At 34.7% G+C, this 19,821-nt stretch overlaps 2 protein-coding genes across 2 annotated transcripts in view; one reads left to right on the plus strand and one right to left on the minus strand.

Moving 5' to 3' along the window:
* LOC144972359 (cytochrome c oxidase assembly protein COX16 homolog, mitochondrial-like) overlaps positions 1–19,821 on the minus strand; it is a 73,296-nt gene that overhangs the window by 23,367 nt on the left and 30,108 nt on the right. The window lies entirely within an intron of this gene.
* Positions 5,365–18,561, plus strand: LOC144967055 (uncharacterized). Its single transcript, XM_078903885.1, has 5 exons — positions 5,365–5,391; positions 6,417–6,479; positions 8,720–8,845; positions 12,631–12,847; positions 18,021–18,561. The coding sequence occupies exons 1-5, from the start codon at positions 5,365–5,367 to the stop codon at positions 18,413–18,415; spliced, it is 828 nt and encodes a 275-aa protein (XP_078760011.1). The 3' UTR covers positions 18,416–18,561.

Here is a 19,821-nt window from a genome sequence, read left to right on the forward strand (position 1 = left end):
GGATAAATTTATATATTCTGGTTCGTGCCCTGAGCGTGCTTATAGCCGGTTCGTGCTTGTAGCCAGGGTGCTTGTAAACAGATCACATAGTTCAGTCGTTAGAGTTTTGCCTAGCAAGCAAAAAGACGGGTAGCCACTAGCAGTGATTGGGTAATTTTATTTTATTTTTAAAAATTCTGTTGGAAATCACTCTATGATAGACTAAGGACGTAGTTAGTCATACTTGCATCTGTCCACTACAGCTATAGAAACCTTACAATTATAGTCTGATGATAAACCCGTTGGCTTATAGAGGAAGAACATGGTATGAATGTTAAAAGGCGTGCCATATGTCTTTAAACATTTTAAAGATATTGGAGATTCAAAATCATAACTAGGAAAGCGAGAAGTAGACTATCAGTTTCGCACTTGAATGGCTCAATCAACTGGGGGAAGGGACTCGTTTTACTTGATTACTTGATGAGATGATTAAATTGATGTATACCACTTTTTTTTTATCTATACTGATTTATGGAACACTTTTTTTATCTTATTAATAAGAACGCTAAGACATGAACAAAACTTTGGAATTTTGAACTATGTCATGTGACAAAATGAACCTCTTTTAATTGAATATACGATTCTTAAGTTTTTGCATTTAAGGTTGCAGGGTTGAGACAAATATAGGCTACACAGTGTTTTTAAAATATTTTTATTACAACCCGATAAAGAATTGAAATATTTAACACACAATACAACTAAGCCATTTCTTGTGTTAAATAAATTTTGTGTAAAACTGAATCAGACTCATTTTTATATTTCTTCCAATTTTTGCGTCCAAAAATCACTTGAGTCCCATTTCTCCCTTTTTACAAAGCGCGACTGTATTGTAATGTAACGGCCTATTGCAACTTCCTGAAATTTCACTACAAAATAAACACTTAAATATGGATGCAAAAACCATGCAAAAACTAGAGTTTCTATCATTTCTTGTTTTTATGCTATTTCAATTCTTTATCGGGTAGTAGTTAAAAAAAAAAAAAACACACACCACACCATAGAATTAAACGTAAATTCCTTGCACCACACACTGTGCACATCTCTGATGATGTACTTTAAACACAACAAAAGATATTCTCTCGGCGGTGCGTATGCGTAACAGAATGAATATTCACAACCTTTCATACATTTATGTATAATATGTTCTCTGTTACAGCCAATGAGATGTTACAGCTTTCGTGTCACAGGTGCAACAATATATAGAAATAGGAGCTATGCTCTCATAATATAGAGATTGCTAAAGAATCTCAATAAGGTACAGCGATATTGTGTTCTTCCGGAATACTCAGGACAGAACTGCTTAAAAAAATAAAAAAAAAAACAAAAAAATAAAAAAAAATAAAAAAAATTAAATTCGGGTTTATAAATTCTAGCATCATATACAGGGGCATAATCAATACAAACATTTATAAAAGAGTAAAACGTGGATTGTCTCTCTTACATTCCTTACGTACACTGCCTATTTATAGATCAAAGGCCCTTCCAATCGCGACGTTACTTCCCTCATAATGACGCATGGTAACTTAGTAACTGGCTCTAAACTATCGGAACAATGGCGGACGCCCTATGACATACTTCTCCGACGATCATAAAAGTGTATCCAGAGGAGACAAACATTATAAATCTGATCATGTTTTGACTTTTATACATTCTGATCACATGACATGTGAAACAGTTCTAGCCAGCATGAATCATAAAAAGTATTGATTTTCTTTGTTTAGAACCAAGCTGCTGGTTGCTGGGCGGACGTGACATCAGACTATTGAATTGAATCCTATTCCAGTTTGCCAGTTTCCGTCGTGATTTTCCTGGAAAGGAAAACACCCCCTACAGTGAAGCCTAGGTGCCCGAGGCGTTGTGGATTATTATAAAACAATCGGTTCATATAATGCTTGGTTATCAGTTTCTGTACGCATCAGTTTGTAATTTTGATTATCTTGATTGTCAACGTGGTTTAGTACAGCCACATCGACAATAATTTAGAAAAAATATGGAAGGATTTCTCCTTGAGTTTAAAGAAATGGACTCTATCGACATGCTGAAATGTGAAAATAAGGATTTAAGGGATGCTGTTGCTGATACCAGAAAAAGGATGACTGACATAGAGAGACAAAATGAAACACTCCGTGAACAAGTTGATTATTTTCAAAAGGAAAAATCGCCTTCCTGTTTGTCCTCACAATGTGAGAGTGATGCAACAGATTCTCTGACTGGAACAAAAGGTAAACCTGGAAATTGCGCGTTTGCCCTCGCCACTAAACTCCTCTAATCGTACGTAGGAGTAGGAGGTAACTTTGGTACCCCATGCTTTGCTTTTATTTTATTTTTTTTTTTCTTTAAGAAAACTTCCTCTGAAAATTTCAGTAATCCTCACAATCCTTTTACAAAGGTTTCTGCTCAATTGGCTACAAATAATTGCATAACATAGTAACCATAAGCGATTTCTCAGCATGCCACTTATTTTTTTTATTTATTTATTTTTTTTTTTACAAATAGGGGCAACTTTATGCCCTCACTTTCCAAAGAGAACCCCCCCGCCCCCCCCACCCCTCGTACGTCAGGGGTAACTTAATTATCCCATTGTGGAATCGCTATTATTGAGTACTAACTGCAATGTGAGAAGTTTGTGCGTTCCTGTTTGCTCCTATGTGAATATTAGGCTCGAAAAAAAATTATATGTACAGCATAGCATGCTTCTAGCGAATATTTTAACGAACTCGTAGTATTGACAATCATCGTTTTTCTTCTTGTTTGACTGATATAACGAACTACCGATACGTAGGTATTTTAACAATACAATTTGTTCTGCCTACACCAGCTCTTCACTATATCCATATTCTACTGAATTTATGCTATGCGTTTAGATAGAATTATCACAACATCTGTCAGCCATGTTAAAAATACCAACACACAAAACTGAGTGTAACCTTTAACGATTATAGTCTGATTTTACATAATTTACTGAGAACTTGTCATTTACAGGCTGTCTAAAAATAATAAAGAACCAAGTAAACAGTATCAGTAAACAGACAGATAAAGATAGACATCCCCCCCTCCCACCACCCAACAATGAAAACGGGTAGATTTACCTTAATTTTCAAATAAAACATCCCTATTTGTTGCCCTTGTTAGACATCGTCTCATGCAGAGTCTTAGTGTCATTTGCTTTCTTTTGTTTTCATTTTTGTTTTTCTTTTGTTTTTTGGCGAGAAAAATAATACACAAACTGATATTTGCAAAGTTTGTTTTCTCTAGATTTCTCTGACCCAAATTATCAAATGATGGAATGGAGAGGTGTGATGAATACGTGTGTAGATCATGTACAGACGTTACAATTGAACAATATGAACACTTAATCAAGGCACCCAAACTTCACTGGTTCTGTGATGACTGCGAAGGTCTTGCCTTGACTGCTGTAAAAAACGAGCAGAAATGTAAGGAAATACCAGAAGCATTCAGAAAGAATGTAATTGAAGAACTAAAATCAGAACTCATCAGCAAGGTTAACCAGATGAGCACCCAAATCAATGAGATCCAGGAGGGTGAGTTTACGCCCAAAATGATTGAAACAGTAACAAAACTTGCACAAAAAAAAAGGAAATAAGACACTAGCAGGGAATTATAGACCAGTGAGCCTCACATTGATTATCTGCAAAATACTTGAAAAAATAGTGAGAGACCTTATGATTACTCACTTAGATAACAACAACCTCTTCACTTCAAAACAATACGGATTCATGTCTGGAAGATCAACAACATTGCAACTACTACAAGTCATGGATGAATGGACTGATGCATTAGACCAAGGAGCATCTATAGACTGCATCTATATGGATTATCAAAAGGCATTTGACACTGTGCCGCACCAAAGACTAATAAGCAAGTTAATTACATATGGTGTTGGACCAGAAATGATAGAATGGATAGAGAAGTATTTGAAGGGAAGGAAACAGCAAATAACAATAAATGATGCATGCTCTGAGTGGAAAGAGGTGACCTCTGGAATCCCGCAGGGATCAGTTTTGGGTCCTCTGCTTTTCGTAATATTCATCAATGATCTACCAGATACACCAGACTCTTATGTATATATGTTTGCAGATGATACAAAGATATTCAATGTCATACAAACAGCAGATCATATGCACACATTGCAAGAGGATCTAGGCAAACTCGCATCATGGAGTAATAGGTGTTTGTTAAGATTTCACCCTGATAAGTGCAAAAATATGCACATTGGAAACCTAAATCCAGATGAAAGCTTCAGATATAATCTAATGGGAAAACTTGAGTTGGTGGATGAAGAAAAAGATATTGGAGTTATCATCGATAATGAACTAAGCTTTGAAAAGCACATCAACGAGAAAGTGAAAAAGGCAACTGCAATGTTTGCAACAATTCGCCGAATATTTCCATACCTAAAGGAAGATACTTTCATTCCACTGTACAAAGCACTAGTGCGAACACACTTGGAATATGCCAGCTCAGTCTGGGCACCATTCAAAAGTAAACACATTGAGCTCATAGAAGGCGTCCAAAGAAGAGCTACCAAGCAGCTCCCGAGTATGAAAGGGATGACATACGAAGAGAGATTAAGAAAACTGAAACTACCAACACTAAGTTATAGAAGAATAAGAGGTGACACGATTGAAGTCTACAAAATGTTAAATGGAAAATATGACCAAAAAGCTGGTAATCTACTTCAACTCTGGCCCGAGCACTCCCTGAGGACAGGAACAAGGGGCAACTCTAAGAAACTTTTCACACAAAGGGCCAGACTAGATGTGCGCAAGCATATTTTCGGTGTTAGAGTGGTTCAAGTGTGGAACAGTCTACCAGAGAAAGTTGTCATTGCTAATTCACTTAACTCATTCAAGAACAGACTGGATAGCTATTGGAAAAACCAAGAAAACTTCTATGATTACAAGGTTAGCATCACATTCTGTCTTCACGGTAATCTGCAACCGGAAGAAACAAAGATGACACTTGAGTCCAGCGAAGAGGATCATTGAGAACCTGTGCTGGAAATCATCTCTAAGTATCTCTCTAAGTATAAACCTAGGGAATCTTAGCAAACTATATAATTCTTTACAATCCAGGTTGCATTACCATGTTCATAGTGCTTTGCAATACAGTTCAGTTCACTTAAGTTGTCGATTACATCTGAATTTAGGGAAATATATATGGAGTTCAAACTTCAAGTATTTGTGTATGCAATAAATTGTCTTTTGTCAGTGAAGACAATTCATGTGGCACACTTGTGTTTTGCGGATTGTGATTATATATTGTCAAAATTTGTTCTCAGTTGATAATTCAACATGAAATAGGATGACTGTCATAGAGAGTTTATTTTGTGTATCTCAGTTTATTTTCCCTGGTCCTGGTATGGATACCCAACTAAGGGGAAAGCAGTCAAATGTTTAGGTTATTAAAATTTTTTTCTCTCTCGTAAATCATCTCTCTGTTATGTGCTATTATAGTTCTTAATTTTCATTATATCGTACTTTGGAAACAATTGAGTCTATTCCATCCTACATTGCCTGACCATTGCCTGGTGGGACTTTAACTTTAAGTAATATCAAAATTGCCACATTGGTGGAATTGTCCTGTTTCCTATTAATTGAATAAGTCTCTTTTGTCAGAATTTTACTTTTGTGCTTTTAACTTCAGATCTACATGTTTTCCTCAATCATCTTTCTTTTTACTGGCACTGAAATGACCTACAAGTTTCGCTAGTGCTGTGAAACCCCTGAAATTAAAAAGAAACCCCTAAAAAAACAAACCAAAACAAAGTTGATGGGTTAGGAAATTCCAGATAAATAGCCCAGTGTTAAAGAACGATCTTTCAGGAAAGTTGAATCCTTAGAAACAGCTTTTTACTCACAGTCTCTCATTGTATTAGGGTGTAAAATGAGTACTGGTACTTTTCGTTAATATTGCTGTCTCTGTCAAAATAAGAATGTAATATAGCCCCACAGGAGTCGTATCTCGTCTTACATGTAAAGTGTTGCTGTTGACCAGGGACTCCTTGTAATGCAATTTGAGCATGTTTATATTGTGCTGTATAAATGCTTAAAAAACAAATTTATCAAATGAAAATGAGGGGAACAGTGTCATTAGTATACTGTAGAGACATTACTTTAGTCTTGTATCATTCAAAAACAAACATTATTCGAACCGAAAATAAATGTTCTTCTTTTGTATATTTATATTTTATTCAGTGTGCAGAGGTTTTAGGAACACAGTATCCCTTCATATTCAAGCAAGAAAATTCGGGAATTTGATGAAATAGGTGATATTGCAATATATTATCTAGTTGTATTCTAAGCAATTTATCATGCTCACATATTTATCTTATCTAGTGTTTTATTGTATTTCAGATTAGACAGGTGAATCACAAGGTTAAAAAGGCTGAAACAACCGTGAAAAGTATTAAAAAAGAGGTAAAGATGGACATGCTGTAACTATTTAACCTTTAAAAAAGAAGTACACAAAATAAATATACAGACTTAAACTAATAATCATGGTCGTTGATGACTAATTCTAAATCACACAACAATTTAGCCTCTGTATTTATGTATTTAATATGGAGAGGAATTTATTGATATCCAGAATTTCTTGATCTTGGTTTAATTAGGTAGGCTAGGTCATGCAGAGTCGAATTTTGATAAAAATTCATTTTACAACGAAGTTGAATACCTATACCTCTTTAACTAATATTATTATATTAAGAAATATAATATAAATATAATATGATATACGGCAATGAATTTATATAACGCCAAGTTCGAATCAAATCGCTCACTGGTGCTTTACATCAACGTATCATAATATTATATACTACACATATATATAAAACTGACAAGTTAAAAACCATTTTTGATATGATTATAGGATTTATAATTAAATGAATACTAACTACACAGACTATGAATAATTAAATGAAAATAAATACATACTAGGAATCTAAAGCATAAGCTCTGAAAAAATGTTCAGTTTTTAACAGCTTTCCAAAAGTAAGTGGATTGTCACTAGTTTTTGTTTCAATGCTGATGGAGTTCCACAACTGGGGGCATTGTGGTCAAAGGATTTTTCATGAAAAGCTAGAGATTTTGGGGTTTCCTTTAGCAGATTTAAAGTGGTAGATCTTAAGTTTTGATTGTGTTCATAATGGTGAATAAGTTATTGAAAGTAAAGAGGAGCAGAATTGTTTAAGCAATTGAAATCGTGGGTACGTATTTTAAATTCAGTCCTAAACTTCACAAAATGGGGGGTAATATGCTTGCGATTATTATGCTCACGCTTTTTAGATAACGTTACTAATTGAGTAGCCCTGTTTTTTATTTTTTGGAGTCGATAAATGACAATATTGTCACAACCATAGAGCAAGACATTGCAATAGTTAAGGTGACTATAAATTTAGAGATAAGTTTAGTAGTATCAATATCGGGAAGCTTTCTTATAGCACCAATAGATTTAAGATAAAAATTGCAGGATCTAATTACATTAGTGAATGCAGATCCTATTCCTGTACTTTGGAGCCCCTGGCTCTAAAATATATATTTTTTTTCAATGGATCTGTTCCTTATTTGGGCAATTCCTCAAAAAAAGTATGATCTATGACTATGATACTGAAAAATTATCTGAAAAAAGTGAAAAGTTTCTGAGACACACATGCCTGACGTTTCTCATGTCCAATTCCTGCACTGTGGGGTACAAATGTACTCCATACTAAACATAAGTAAAATACAATTATTACTTTTAATTCTGCTGTGCTTGTGATTGGGAACAATAGCTATTCTGTATAGCCAATTTTGGTACTGATACAGTGTCAGATAGTGATGCTTTATGCATACAGATTAAGTTCAAATCCTAGCCATTTGGTTTATGACCCGATTTGACGGACGAAGGGTGTTTAATGTCTTTCTGGTCATCACCATCATCATCAATATCGTCACTGCTACCAGTTATATTTGACACAAAATTGATTTGGTGTCAAATAAAACTCCTAAGTTTCTCACAAGTTTATAATAAACTGTCGGAAATAGAAAGCCTTTGAAAACAAGTTAAAAGTCTCTTTCCAAGTTAAGTCCTTTGTAACCGATATCAAATAAATAAAAAAAAAATATTCAGTTTTCTAATGATATTTTTTGCCACATTTTTGGATATAGTTATTTGCTAATTGGTCTAGAAGATGAAAGAAGGCATTCATTATTTTGATGTAAAGTAATTTCTGTCTATGAAAAACTGCGATTGGGGGTAAAACGGTGATAGAATAATGGAAAATATAAAGTTAAATACCCAAGAATGTATTTGACGTGATGTGGAATGGCCAAGCTACAAGCTACATTTGTCACATTTTAAATTATTCATCTGTTAAAATTGAGCAGTCTTGCCACTTTACGAACTGAAGCGCCCTAAATTAGGTCTTGGCATTGTCAATGAATATTGGATAAATGATTTTTTTAAGTTGAAAGAGGTCTGGGAAGATGATACATGTAAATTTTTGCCCTACACGCTTCTAGTAAACAGAATGGTGAAAAAAGGTTAAAGCATCATGTGCATATCATCATATGCATATCATGCAGAAGAAATTGAGATAAAGGTAAAATATATACTCATGTTCAAAAATGAAAATAAAAATGAAATTATGAAAACCATATACATATGTTTATTTACTCAGACTTGTACAAGAATAGAAGATAACTCTACCAGGCTGCAAGAAGTCTCCTCCAGATTAAACCAGCTTCAAAAAGTTTTCAACACTGTGCATGTATCCCTGCAATCAAGAAAGGATTTACAAGAAGATGTGAGTACCAGATTGTAAATTCTCAAAGAAATATATATGCAATTCTACACATAGATTCCATATTCACCGGTGAAGTTATAGAAATTGACTCAAAGAGAGAAGTGGTTGAGCTGGTAGAGGGACCATTCTGCCTTGATATCCTTTAATTTGTTACTTAGTAGTCTTTTATATGAGTGTAACTGATAGGGTCCATAGGAAAACTAATTCTTTTTTATTTAAGTTTTCCAGCCTCAAATGTCTCAGCACTTCATGAGAGTTTTTTATTTTTCTTCCTCTGACCTTGTAGTGAAAACCACTGATCAATGTTTAGATGGTCCTGTTTTGGTTTTTCTGGCTATTCACTCACAAGTTCTGATTCAAAGATAGTTCAGTGACTTCTCTATTAGCTCACTGAAAATAACCACGATTAGATATAACCTGGGTATGAATCAAAAGTTTACTCCTCTGGCAAAATAGTCATATATGTAGTAGCAAGAGGAATTAACATAAATTGCACAAATCAGTAATGAATGTACCAAATTCGGGACAAAACATCTTCAACACCATTATTAATCGATATAGAACCATCTCGAGAGATCTATAAAAATCTCTAAATATTAAAATTGGATGAAAAATATCCCTACGACTATGTATGAAAAATATCCCTGTGGCTATGTGGTCTTGTGGTGTGACACTCGCTTTGGATCGGAAGGTCCTAGGTTGGAGCCTTGCTTTGCGCATAGTTGAGTCCTTGGAAAAGGTCTTTTACTCACATTCTCACTGTACTCAGGTGTAAAATGAGTACCAGGCCATTAACAGTGTTTTTCAGTCCAAAAAACACATAATATTGCCAAACAGGCGTCATGTCTTGTCCTACATGTTAAGTATTGCTGTTGGCCGGGACCCCTTGTAAAGCGTTTTATAAAAACTCATTTATAAGCTGTTTTATTCAAGGGAAATGGATCAAGTCCAGAGACACTGTGGATAAGAAACTCTACATCGCTGCTGGAAAAAACGCAAAAGTTGTCAATTTCAGGGCCAAAAAAAGATATTATTATGAAAAACGTCGGGTTTTCGAGACAATTCTTTGCCTTAACCAATGAATTGCTGGAACAACAGACGCAAGCAGCTCTCCCGTCGTCAATTGATCGGGCAGATCTACCAATTCGCTTTGGTCAATATTTTAAAGGAAAAACTGATACTATCAGGAAAGAACGCTCACATGAATCGATCCAAACAAAAAGATTACAATAGTGATACACGTGGTAAAGATAGTATAATACCGAGTTATAGTTGCTCACCGAACGGACACCGAACGAACGACTGAACGGACACGTGATCAGTTTTTTCTCGCGTCCTCTCGTCTAATCTCGTCACTCCGGAATAGAAAGAGGAGGCGGAGCTTATATGATATAACGCAATGAAAGTTCTGTCTGATGACGGGTGGGGAGATACACAGACTGGGGGGATATCACCTCTCCAAAACTTACCTTATGAGATCTTGAGATTCTTATCCAATCATCGATTGCTCGTTTGACAGTTCGCTTGTAAACAGTTAGGAGATCATCTCTTAATTTATGGGCAGGCGGCTTTGCGTAAAGGCGGTGAGTGTTGTATACATCAGGGAGTACCGCTGACCGATGGGTAAATAGTGGTTGTGTAACCCAAAAGCCCTGCCGTCTCGACTGCAAGGTCTTGTATGTAATAGTTGCGTCACCGTCTCAAAGCTCAGGAATTAATTAGTGAGGAGGACTCTCAGTATATATATATTTAAAAAAAAACAAAACAACGTAATTGGTGTTTTAAACGCTTTTGAATCACACGAGATACATCAGTGTGCTTGTCGCATTGAGAATTAAGAAATGAGATATAAATCAAGAAAATCGACCGGGAAATAAAGAAATTATCATTAAATTTTAAAAATTTGAGCAATATTTATTTTAAAATCAATCTACTACCAAAAAAAAAAAAGTTATTTTAAGCCTATTTTTGTGAAACAAAGATAAATGTTCTCCTTTTTGCAAGCTGATTCAAACAATGTGGTTTTCAAATTTATTGTATACGTAATCATTTGGAAGCTACAGAGAAAGGTGTTTTTGTGTAATCCATTTCACACACAAGCGCACACACACACACACACACACGCACAAACATATATACAAACAATACACACACATTACACATCCCTGGTCATCTATTGCCTTTATTATTAATGTGTATACATCCCATGCTGATTGTCACAACCCCCCACCCCCCAACCATTTCCACCATCCAAGTACCAGCGGCCTTTTCTCTTTGATTTCGTATTATGGTCTACTCGAAGCCCAACACCTCGGTCGTTTGTGGGTCAACCCCCCCCCCCCTTCTTCCCACCTTCCCCCGTAATCAATTTATTTTCTCTCCGTATCTAGGTTAGAGCGCCACATGCACAATTATATACTATTGAATGACACATGGTAAGGGGGGGGGGGGGGGGCTGAGGTAGTCTCCATTCTTTCCTTCTCCGTTTCTTGTCAGCTGAAGTCAACAGCAACCCAAGCTATCCTCTATCACGTGACCTTAGATCCGATGCTGCATACCGCTTGAGAGTCTTCACTATCCAGATCTCGTTCATGGTCACGTGAGAAGGCTAGATCCGTTCGGGTTCGGCGTTCGGCGTCTCGTTCGGCCCGGTTTCGTTAAAAGCCCAATAACTTAAATGTACTCATGTGTGTGTGATGTACAAACATATATCTTTAATCTTGACATGCAAAGCACACACACACACACACACACACAGACACACACACACACACACACACTCACATACACACACACACACACATAATTGAAAAATCTATAAATTATGATGCAACCTTTGTAGGCTTCTTTGTAACTTAAACTTACAGTTGACACTGCTTTAGCCAATCTCCAAAGGACATAAACAAAAACAGAAAACGAACCTTTTTAAAATCGAGGTAAATAACCATTAGTTCCCTTCCCCCCCCCCCCCCCCCCTTCCCATGTACACACAATCTTTTTATGTGAAAGAAAAATTTCAGAATTTGAGAAAAATTCATAGTATTGTTTGATGTCTAACAGTACCATCTCAGGTCACTCAGAAACTACTAGACAAGCGTAATTTTTCAAGGACCTATCTTAATATCAACTGATTTGAGTAAACATCTGTGTTCTTTAGTTGACATAAGTGGTGGAGTAATTCCATTGTTATTCAAATTAATAGGGATAAGTTAATTCCAATAACGTTCATTATGAGAAGAAAATCATAGTGTGTCAAAATCACTTTGTTTACAGTTGGATGCTCTGAGTAACCAGTAACAACTTATGTAGAAAAAAATATTTCACATAGAGATGTTTTAAAAAGTGGCTGTTTCAATTAAGCTACGTTTATATAAAATAGAATAAATGAATAAAACACCCTTTATTCATCTGAAGGGGAAATTTGTTTACAGGGCTACTCGAAAAGAGATAGGGATAACATAGGGTATCAGTTGCAGTGCAGTGCTGCAAAGCGAGTAACATGATCTAATTTACCGCTCAAATGCTTATGAGTAGGTGGCTTTGGAACCGGAACTTCTGGGCATAAGTACAATAACTTATCCACTTGGATCTCACGCCCCTTCGACCGACTATATTACGACTATATTAAATTTCTCAAGTTTTACTCTGATAAAATCGCAATTAGATACAATTCTGTTATTATGAAATCACAGTGTATAATTCTATTTTCTACTTTTTTCTTTCTTTTATTCCTCCTCCCCCCCCCCCATGTGCGCGCACACACACACACCTTAAACATATGATAGATTAATGAGTTAAGGACTGAAGTGAATACTTTAAAGAGAAATGTTCAAACACAAGCAGATTCAGGAATCACATCCACATCTAATAGTGACAGATCTACCGACACTGCTGCAGCCGAATCTATTTCAGCCTCTCCAGATAGCAAATCCTGCTCAGCAACTTCAAGGCAACATCCTTCTAGAAGAGCCATATCAGGGAGTGAAGCCATTAAGATCATTGGTAAATATTTATTTTGGATTTGATTATATTTAATGAATGACATTCAGTTGTAAATGAATATTACCAATAGTGGTAAATATGAGTGCAGATCATTGGTAAATATTTATTCTGGATTTGATTATATTTAATGAATGACATTCAGTTGTAAATGAATATTACCAATAGTGGTAAATACGAGTTGCATATTTTTAGTCCTTTGTTACATTTTTTACTATAATAAGCACTTTACAGTATTTTTTTCTCCTGGTAGACAAATACATTCAAGTACAGTCGAACTTGTATTGGTATGAGGTGGCCACTTATGGGGCACATAAAAGTGGCTGTCTCAGACAGTCGGCCGCCTTGTACGTCAGATATTTCCAACAATTACAAGTTAAATCAGTTGTAAATTAAGCTTGTTCAAGTCCCAACCAATATTACTTACATTTTTCCCATCAGTCTCTCTCTCTCTCTCTCTCTCTCTCTCTCTCTCTCTCTCTCTCTCTCTCTCTCCCTCTGTCTGTCTCTCTGTCTGTCTCTTCCATTTCTCCTTCCCTTCTCTCCACCCCCCCCCCCCTTCCTCCCTTCTCACCTATCTATTTCTCCTCAAAGTGTCAACTCATTGATTCACACCTATGCAGGTATTCTTTCAGACCCATAAGGCCCATGGAGCTTCTGTTGCATGGGGCAGCATGGCTCGGCGGTACGGTCTTTGCTTCGTACCCAAAAGGTAACGAGTTCGATCACCCGCCGCTGCGTTGTGTGGCCTTGAGCAAGTCACCTAACCCTAGCTCACTTTGTGGCGCTGCACTGCGGCTGACGCCTGGGTTATTCCAGTCTTCCCTTGGAATAGACCCTAAAGACAAATTTCCCCTTGGGGATGAATAAAGGGAATTTATTAACGGACAATAGCAATTGGTTGCTCCCAGATCTAACATACCCAGCTACCCAATCACTGTATCCAAGAATAATCCCGTTTCCTTTACATGTGATTTGAGTGCTCTGTCAACAGGCCAGCAGGACCACCGATCACACTTATGGCATGTCTAATTCCAATTTAGTATTATAATAATCATTATAACTCTACGGATGTTTTTGACTCTAATAAATGCCTGCATTTGATCTAAATAGCCATTGGTCTTTGATTTTTGTATTGACCAAAGGATTTTGCAACACAATTAACAGGTGCATTATTTACCAACGCATTGTACGTGATTGTCATTTAGCATGCAGCATATGTGTATGATTGTCTGGAATCTGATGGACAAGCATAAAATAAACTTTCAATTAGGGATAGAGATATCATACTGAAGTATGATTCTCATTGTGGAAATAAGACGGTGTGAAAAATAGGGACAATCAATTTAACTGGTCATAAAATTTTGCTTTCTGGCTTTTACTGTTGATGGCTGTCCTGTACAATTGGTCTTTTGTTAATATATGACACAATTGAAAGTCATTGGTTGTTAACAGGTCACATTAGTGGTACAATAAAATTCGATTTATTTTCACATTTCCTTTTCACCCATAATCATTGAGCCAAAGGCATGTTTGTCTGGGGGATGGGCGTTTAGTACCTATCTACCAGGCAACTTTTCAATTTTAGATAGATTGATTGTGTCTGACTGTTGCAAAGACGTGAGGAAGAGGTTTATTTATTTTGGAGAGTTTCACGGCACTGGGAACACTCCTGGCTCCTTTATGCACTAGTAAGAATGAGTTTAATATTGTCAATTAGAGCTATCTGGCCGCCTTGCAAAAGTCCTTTTTTATCCTAGAAATAAATGCAGTAGCAAAATAGAGAAAAAAACACACTATGTTGAGTCATGAAGGCTGGCCACCACGGCAGATGGCCACCTTATACAAGTGGCTGCGAGCACAAGTTTGATTTATATAGGAATATAAACTAAACCTAATGTGCATTGTTTTTTTTTTTTAGAAAAAGACAACATTGATTGATACTAGGGAGAACCCATTTTACAATCAGCTCTGATCTATGATATTAAAGAAGTGACATTGATTTCTGGTTTTGTTTATTTCTATCATCCACCACCAAATCATTTGATATATCGAGATTATTTTTTTTTTACTGGACTTTGAAGCGAACTCGAGTTACTAACCAACTCTACCAAACGACTTGTGATTCTTGGTGACTTCAATATCCAATTGACTGACCAAAGATGAAACTGAGTGGTTCCTATATTTTTCAACGAATCATTTAAAAAATATTAACATTGAGAACATGTTGAACCTCCACACCAAGACTTGTTGGTGAAATACCAAGAGATTCTGAGATAACCTTTTTACTCAAACAGAATTCTCATTAAACCAAAGTTAAAACTTAACATATTTATTTATTCTTTCAGTTTCTTAGAGGGAGTTCAGGGCTAGTTATTAGGTTTTACCATTCGACAGAAAATTTCTTACTCTATTACAAATACAACTGGCAGCCAGGAAGCTGTATAGCACTACAACGCCATTCATTTATCATCTATTTCTGATGGTAAAAATACTAACACTAGAAATCGGATACAACAGAGGTGGTGGGACCAGCCAAAAATCCTTGTTGTAGCTGCTTGTCCTATCCATGACTTCAGTTTTTTAGGGAGACAGTACAGCAAACAATACATTAAGAAATAAAATACTAAAAAAAAATACACGTTGAGTTATCTCCCTTGTTGAATTAAATGACATGTCTGTAAAGCACATTCCGCTTTGTTTTTCTTTTTGGTTGTTTGTTGTTCTTTTTTAAAGTTAAAAAAAAAAAAAAATTACCTATATTGGGCGGTTTTAATCATTCTGTATCGTCATTATAGGTTAAAAAACAACATTTTTGGTGAAAAATATAAATTATCCGTGTTGATATCCGTGTTGTAACCTAATTTGGGGGTTTGGTATAAAAAAATATTACAATCTTGTGGCATACGTTCCACAAAAACTAATGAAGGAATGACCTCCATATTCTTCCCTCTTATCAACATTGTAGCATAGTGTGTCACCATAGAGAGATTTTAAATTTTATAGCTTTTGCTTATGGCTTATGGAATTTTTATAAGATCATTTTAAATTTGAGAATAAAAATGTTATGGTGTTAAAAATTTATAATTTGGATTATAATTCAAAATACACATACCTTATTTTTTAAAATCCCTCTATGGTGACATAATACATTGTCTCTGTGATAACTGGAGATTTTCAGACAATTTCATTTATAGATTCTGAGAAAACTTTGACTCAGTATCCCATACCCAAGAAAAATGACATATTGAGAAAATAGAAAAATAGCTTTCCGTTTTTCACACTTTTCTTACTACATACCTGTACCCTTTTCAACTGTCTTTTTCGTGCCTTTATAGTCTATTTTAAGAAGTTGGACTTCAATTATATTATTTCTAAGATAATTAAATATTGTTTTACCCCAAAATCTCAAAATCAAATTTTTGAAGGATTTTCCTAATAATAAGATCCAAACCACCCCTTAAATGAAAGTACTAAAAATGCCCATGTCATGCAAAATAATAATGATAATAATAATGATAATAATAATAATAATGATAATAATAATAATAATAATAATAATAATAATAATAATAATAATAATAATAATAATAATAATAATAATAATATAATAATAATAATAATAATAATAATAATAATAATAATAATAATAATATAATAATAATTAATAATAATAATAATAAATAATAATAATAATAATAATAATAATAATAATAATAATAATAATAATAATAATAATAATAATAATAATAATAATAATAATAAATAATAATAATAATAATAATAATAATAATAATAATAATAATAATAATAATAATAATAATAATAAAAGTGTTCTTTTATAGCGCTAAATGCTGAAGGCTCAAAGAGTTTTACAATGTACTTGTCAAACCATAAACACACTCGTACCGAGCCAAACAGACACACACAACAGTCGCACACACAAATTATGCAAGTTTTACAAAATACAATTGACATTCAACAAAATGGAATAAAGAAATAAAACATAATTTACTCATCAATAAGAAAATCCCTAGAATAACATTTTCTGGAAAAGATGAGTCTTTAGATTTTTCTTTAAATTTTCTATGCTGCCCAAGAGCCTGACTGACAAAGGAAGCGATTTCCAGATGGTAGGTCCTACTTTATGAAAAGATCTATCGCCGAAATTAGTAAGCCGTGTTTGTGGCACTTTTAGTAGCTGGATCTCCGATGACCTAAGGTGGCGAATTCGAGAGTAGGGGACCACAAGTTCTTGACTGTAGCTCAGAGATCGGGAATTTAGTGCGTTGAAGGAAAAAAGGGCAATTTTGTATTCGATTCTGGTCCGAACGGGCAGCCAGTGTAGTGTTCTGAGCATAGTTTTTACACTTGTTTTCTCTTGTCGACTAATGCCCAGAACCATTCTGGGCTCCCTGTTCTGTACCTTTTAGAGTTTGTCAACTTTCTTGTCAGGAAGGCCCACCAACAGCGAATTACAATAGTCGAAGCTTGAAAGAATGAGAGCACAGACAACTGCTTTAAGCTGGTTGAATGGAAAAAACCGTTTCATTCTTTGCAATCTGTTTAATTAAAAATTCATGGACCTCACCATCTGGTTAATCTAGTGTTCCAGATTTAAAGAGTCGTCCAGTACAAAACCAAAAAGAAAAAGAATAGAGTCACTAGGTTGCATATTGCAACTAGCCGTTATATGAATTAACGTATATAGATTGGGGATTTTGAAATATCCTGGCTGTACTGTATTCCTAATGTTGAGCTTGACAAACAACAACAGATCCAAAACTGTCTGCAAGATCAGTCTTTGGTGTTAATCATACCTGTAATATTGACATGATACACTTACATTTCAGACCTTTGAATGGACGTCAAAGAGACAATCCATAGGAGATTGATTGCAGAAGTTTTTTGTTTGTATTTTTTTTTGTTTTGTTTGTTTTTAGATTTACATTGCTGAGAAGGACTAAGACATTATTTATCCGGATGCCAACCTGAATATCTTACTAAAGATATTTTGATCTATTTTCCAATGATTCATGCAAATGCGTATGCATTGAGATGTTTTATTTTACTTTATGTTGTGTCTTTACAATTAGTATCAATACATTTTGTTGTTGTTGTTCTTATTCCCCTTCAGTGGAAATGTAAAAAGTATATATTATTCTCCACTTCACAGAACTCACTGAAAAAGCAGAATTCCATGTGGCTTTGGATGAAACACCCCTTATTTATAACACAGACATCTGCTTAGAGAAATACACGATCGAACATCAGCCTTCTGTGTTCATGGACATAGAATCGGGTGTTTATAGAGTCCCATTAAAGGGGACCTATGAATTTTACATTGGTAGCTATTCGACTTTTAAATGTGTCAACATCTTCATTTGTAGAGATAGAGATGATCTACGTATGCAAGTCACGGGTAATAGGAATCAAGATCAGTCAGGTATTTACCATTTGACAATCGAATGGCAATGTGAAAAGGGTGATTTGGTGTGGTTGGAAGCAATTGGAATGAGATCCGGACGTGATAAATTGACAGGACTAGTTTTTAAAGGGAGATGCCTGTGAATTAACTGTAAATCATACTTTATCTGACAGAAGCTGTGAAGTCTTTTGTATCAACACTTTTTGTTTTGTTTTCTCAAAGAAATAATTTTAAAAAAAAAGAATTCTAATGTTAATAGTAACTCAAAACTGCGTGATTCTGTTGTCAGAAGGGGTTTTTTTCTCTCAAAATATTGGTCTTTTAGTGCCATTCTCCAGCTTTCTAAAAATATCAAATTTGTTTGATTAGAGTTGTTGAAAATATAAGTTAAATTGATTTGCTTTAGACACCTGGTGTTTTGATATCCAAATTATACCCCTTTGACACTCTCCATTAAGGCTGAACTACCCAATGATTTATTCACAAGTGGTACCAAAATAACGACAAAAGAAATATTTCTTTTGGTATAACTTTAAATTGTGTATATGGGATTGAATCCCTAAAAAATCATTTTAAAAAATTGAAATCCAAGAAAAAACTTCTTATTACTTTATAGCCTCAAAAGGTGTATCACATGAAAGCTCGTCCTCTCTTTTGTTTTGTGTCAAAATTTGAGTCAGATTCATTGCTTGGCGTAATTCCTGTTGTTGACTAAACGAACATTCAAAATTTAAAATCCGTCTGCAAACTATACCTTATTTCATAGAAATTCAAACATTTCGAGTTCGACCCAAATAAGAATGTTACATTGTTATTTTTGATTTATAATTCATTATTTATTAGTACTGATTACAAGATTCAATTTTACTCTTTTCTGATGTCTGTAACTGTATTTTAAAAAATTCTTTGAATTTTTGAAATTCCTTGATTTTTAAAATGTTTTTTTCCACAATCAAATTTGAAGTTGAAGTAGGGATATTTTTGTGAAGATGCTAATTTTGGTTAATCAATTTGATTTTATGCAACAGCACTTATTCTGGACTTTTATTTTATGTCTTATTTAACTTTGTGTGGCTTTATTAAAAATTTTAATGAATTTTTGAAAATTGGTATATTTTATATTTTATGTCATATTCGAATGCTGCTCAAAATTGATTTTTTTTAGCATTTTGAGCACTGTGCCCTTGCAAGGGGTAAAAGCGGAGACATTACCAAAAAAAAAAAGGTTTGCCAGTAAATCAAATCCATTAATTGTCAGTTTTTGTCTGTATTCAAGGATTGCTGGAAAGCTTTCCTGGTTGCCATATTGCCTTTTGTTGACTTGCAAAAGATCCTAAATATTATTTTTATCTGCTTTGCCTGTCTTTTTTATTCATGAATATGTTTTGTCCTATCAAGGCCCCACTTTATCTATATTTGGGTTAGAATGTATCCATATTCTTTTTTTTTTTTAATTAATAATTTCTTCTTCTTTGTCACCTACCGGTCACCCCTCATGAGGTACAAATCACAAACAACAAGAGATGAAGTGAATAGAATAGTTTCAGTA

The sequence above is a fragment of the Berghia stephanieae genome, chromosome 1 (genome assembly GCF_034508935.2).
Source record: "Berghia stephanieae isolate SIO BIC M18660-M18661 chromosome 1, UCSD_Bste_1.3, whole genome shotgun sequence".
NCBI lineage: Eukaryota > Metazoa > Mollusca > Gastropoda > Nudibranchia > Aeolidiidae > Berghia > Berghia stephanieae.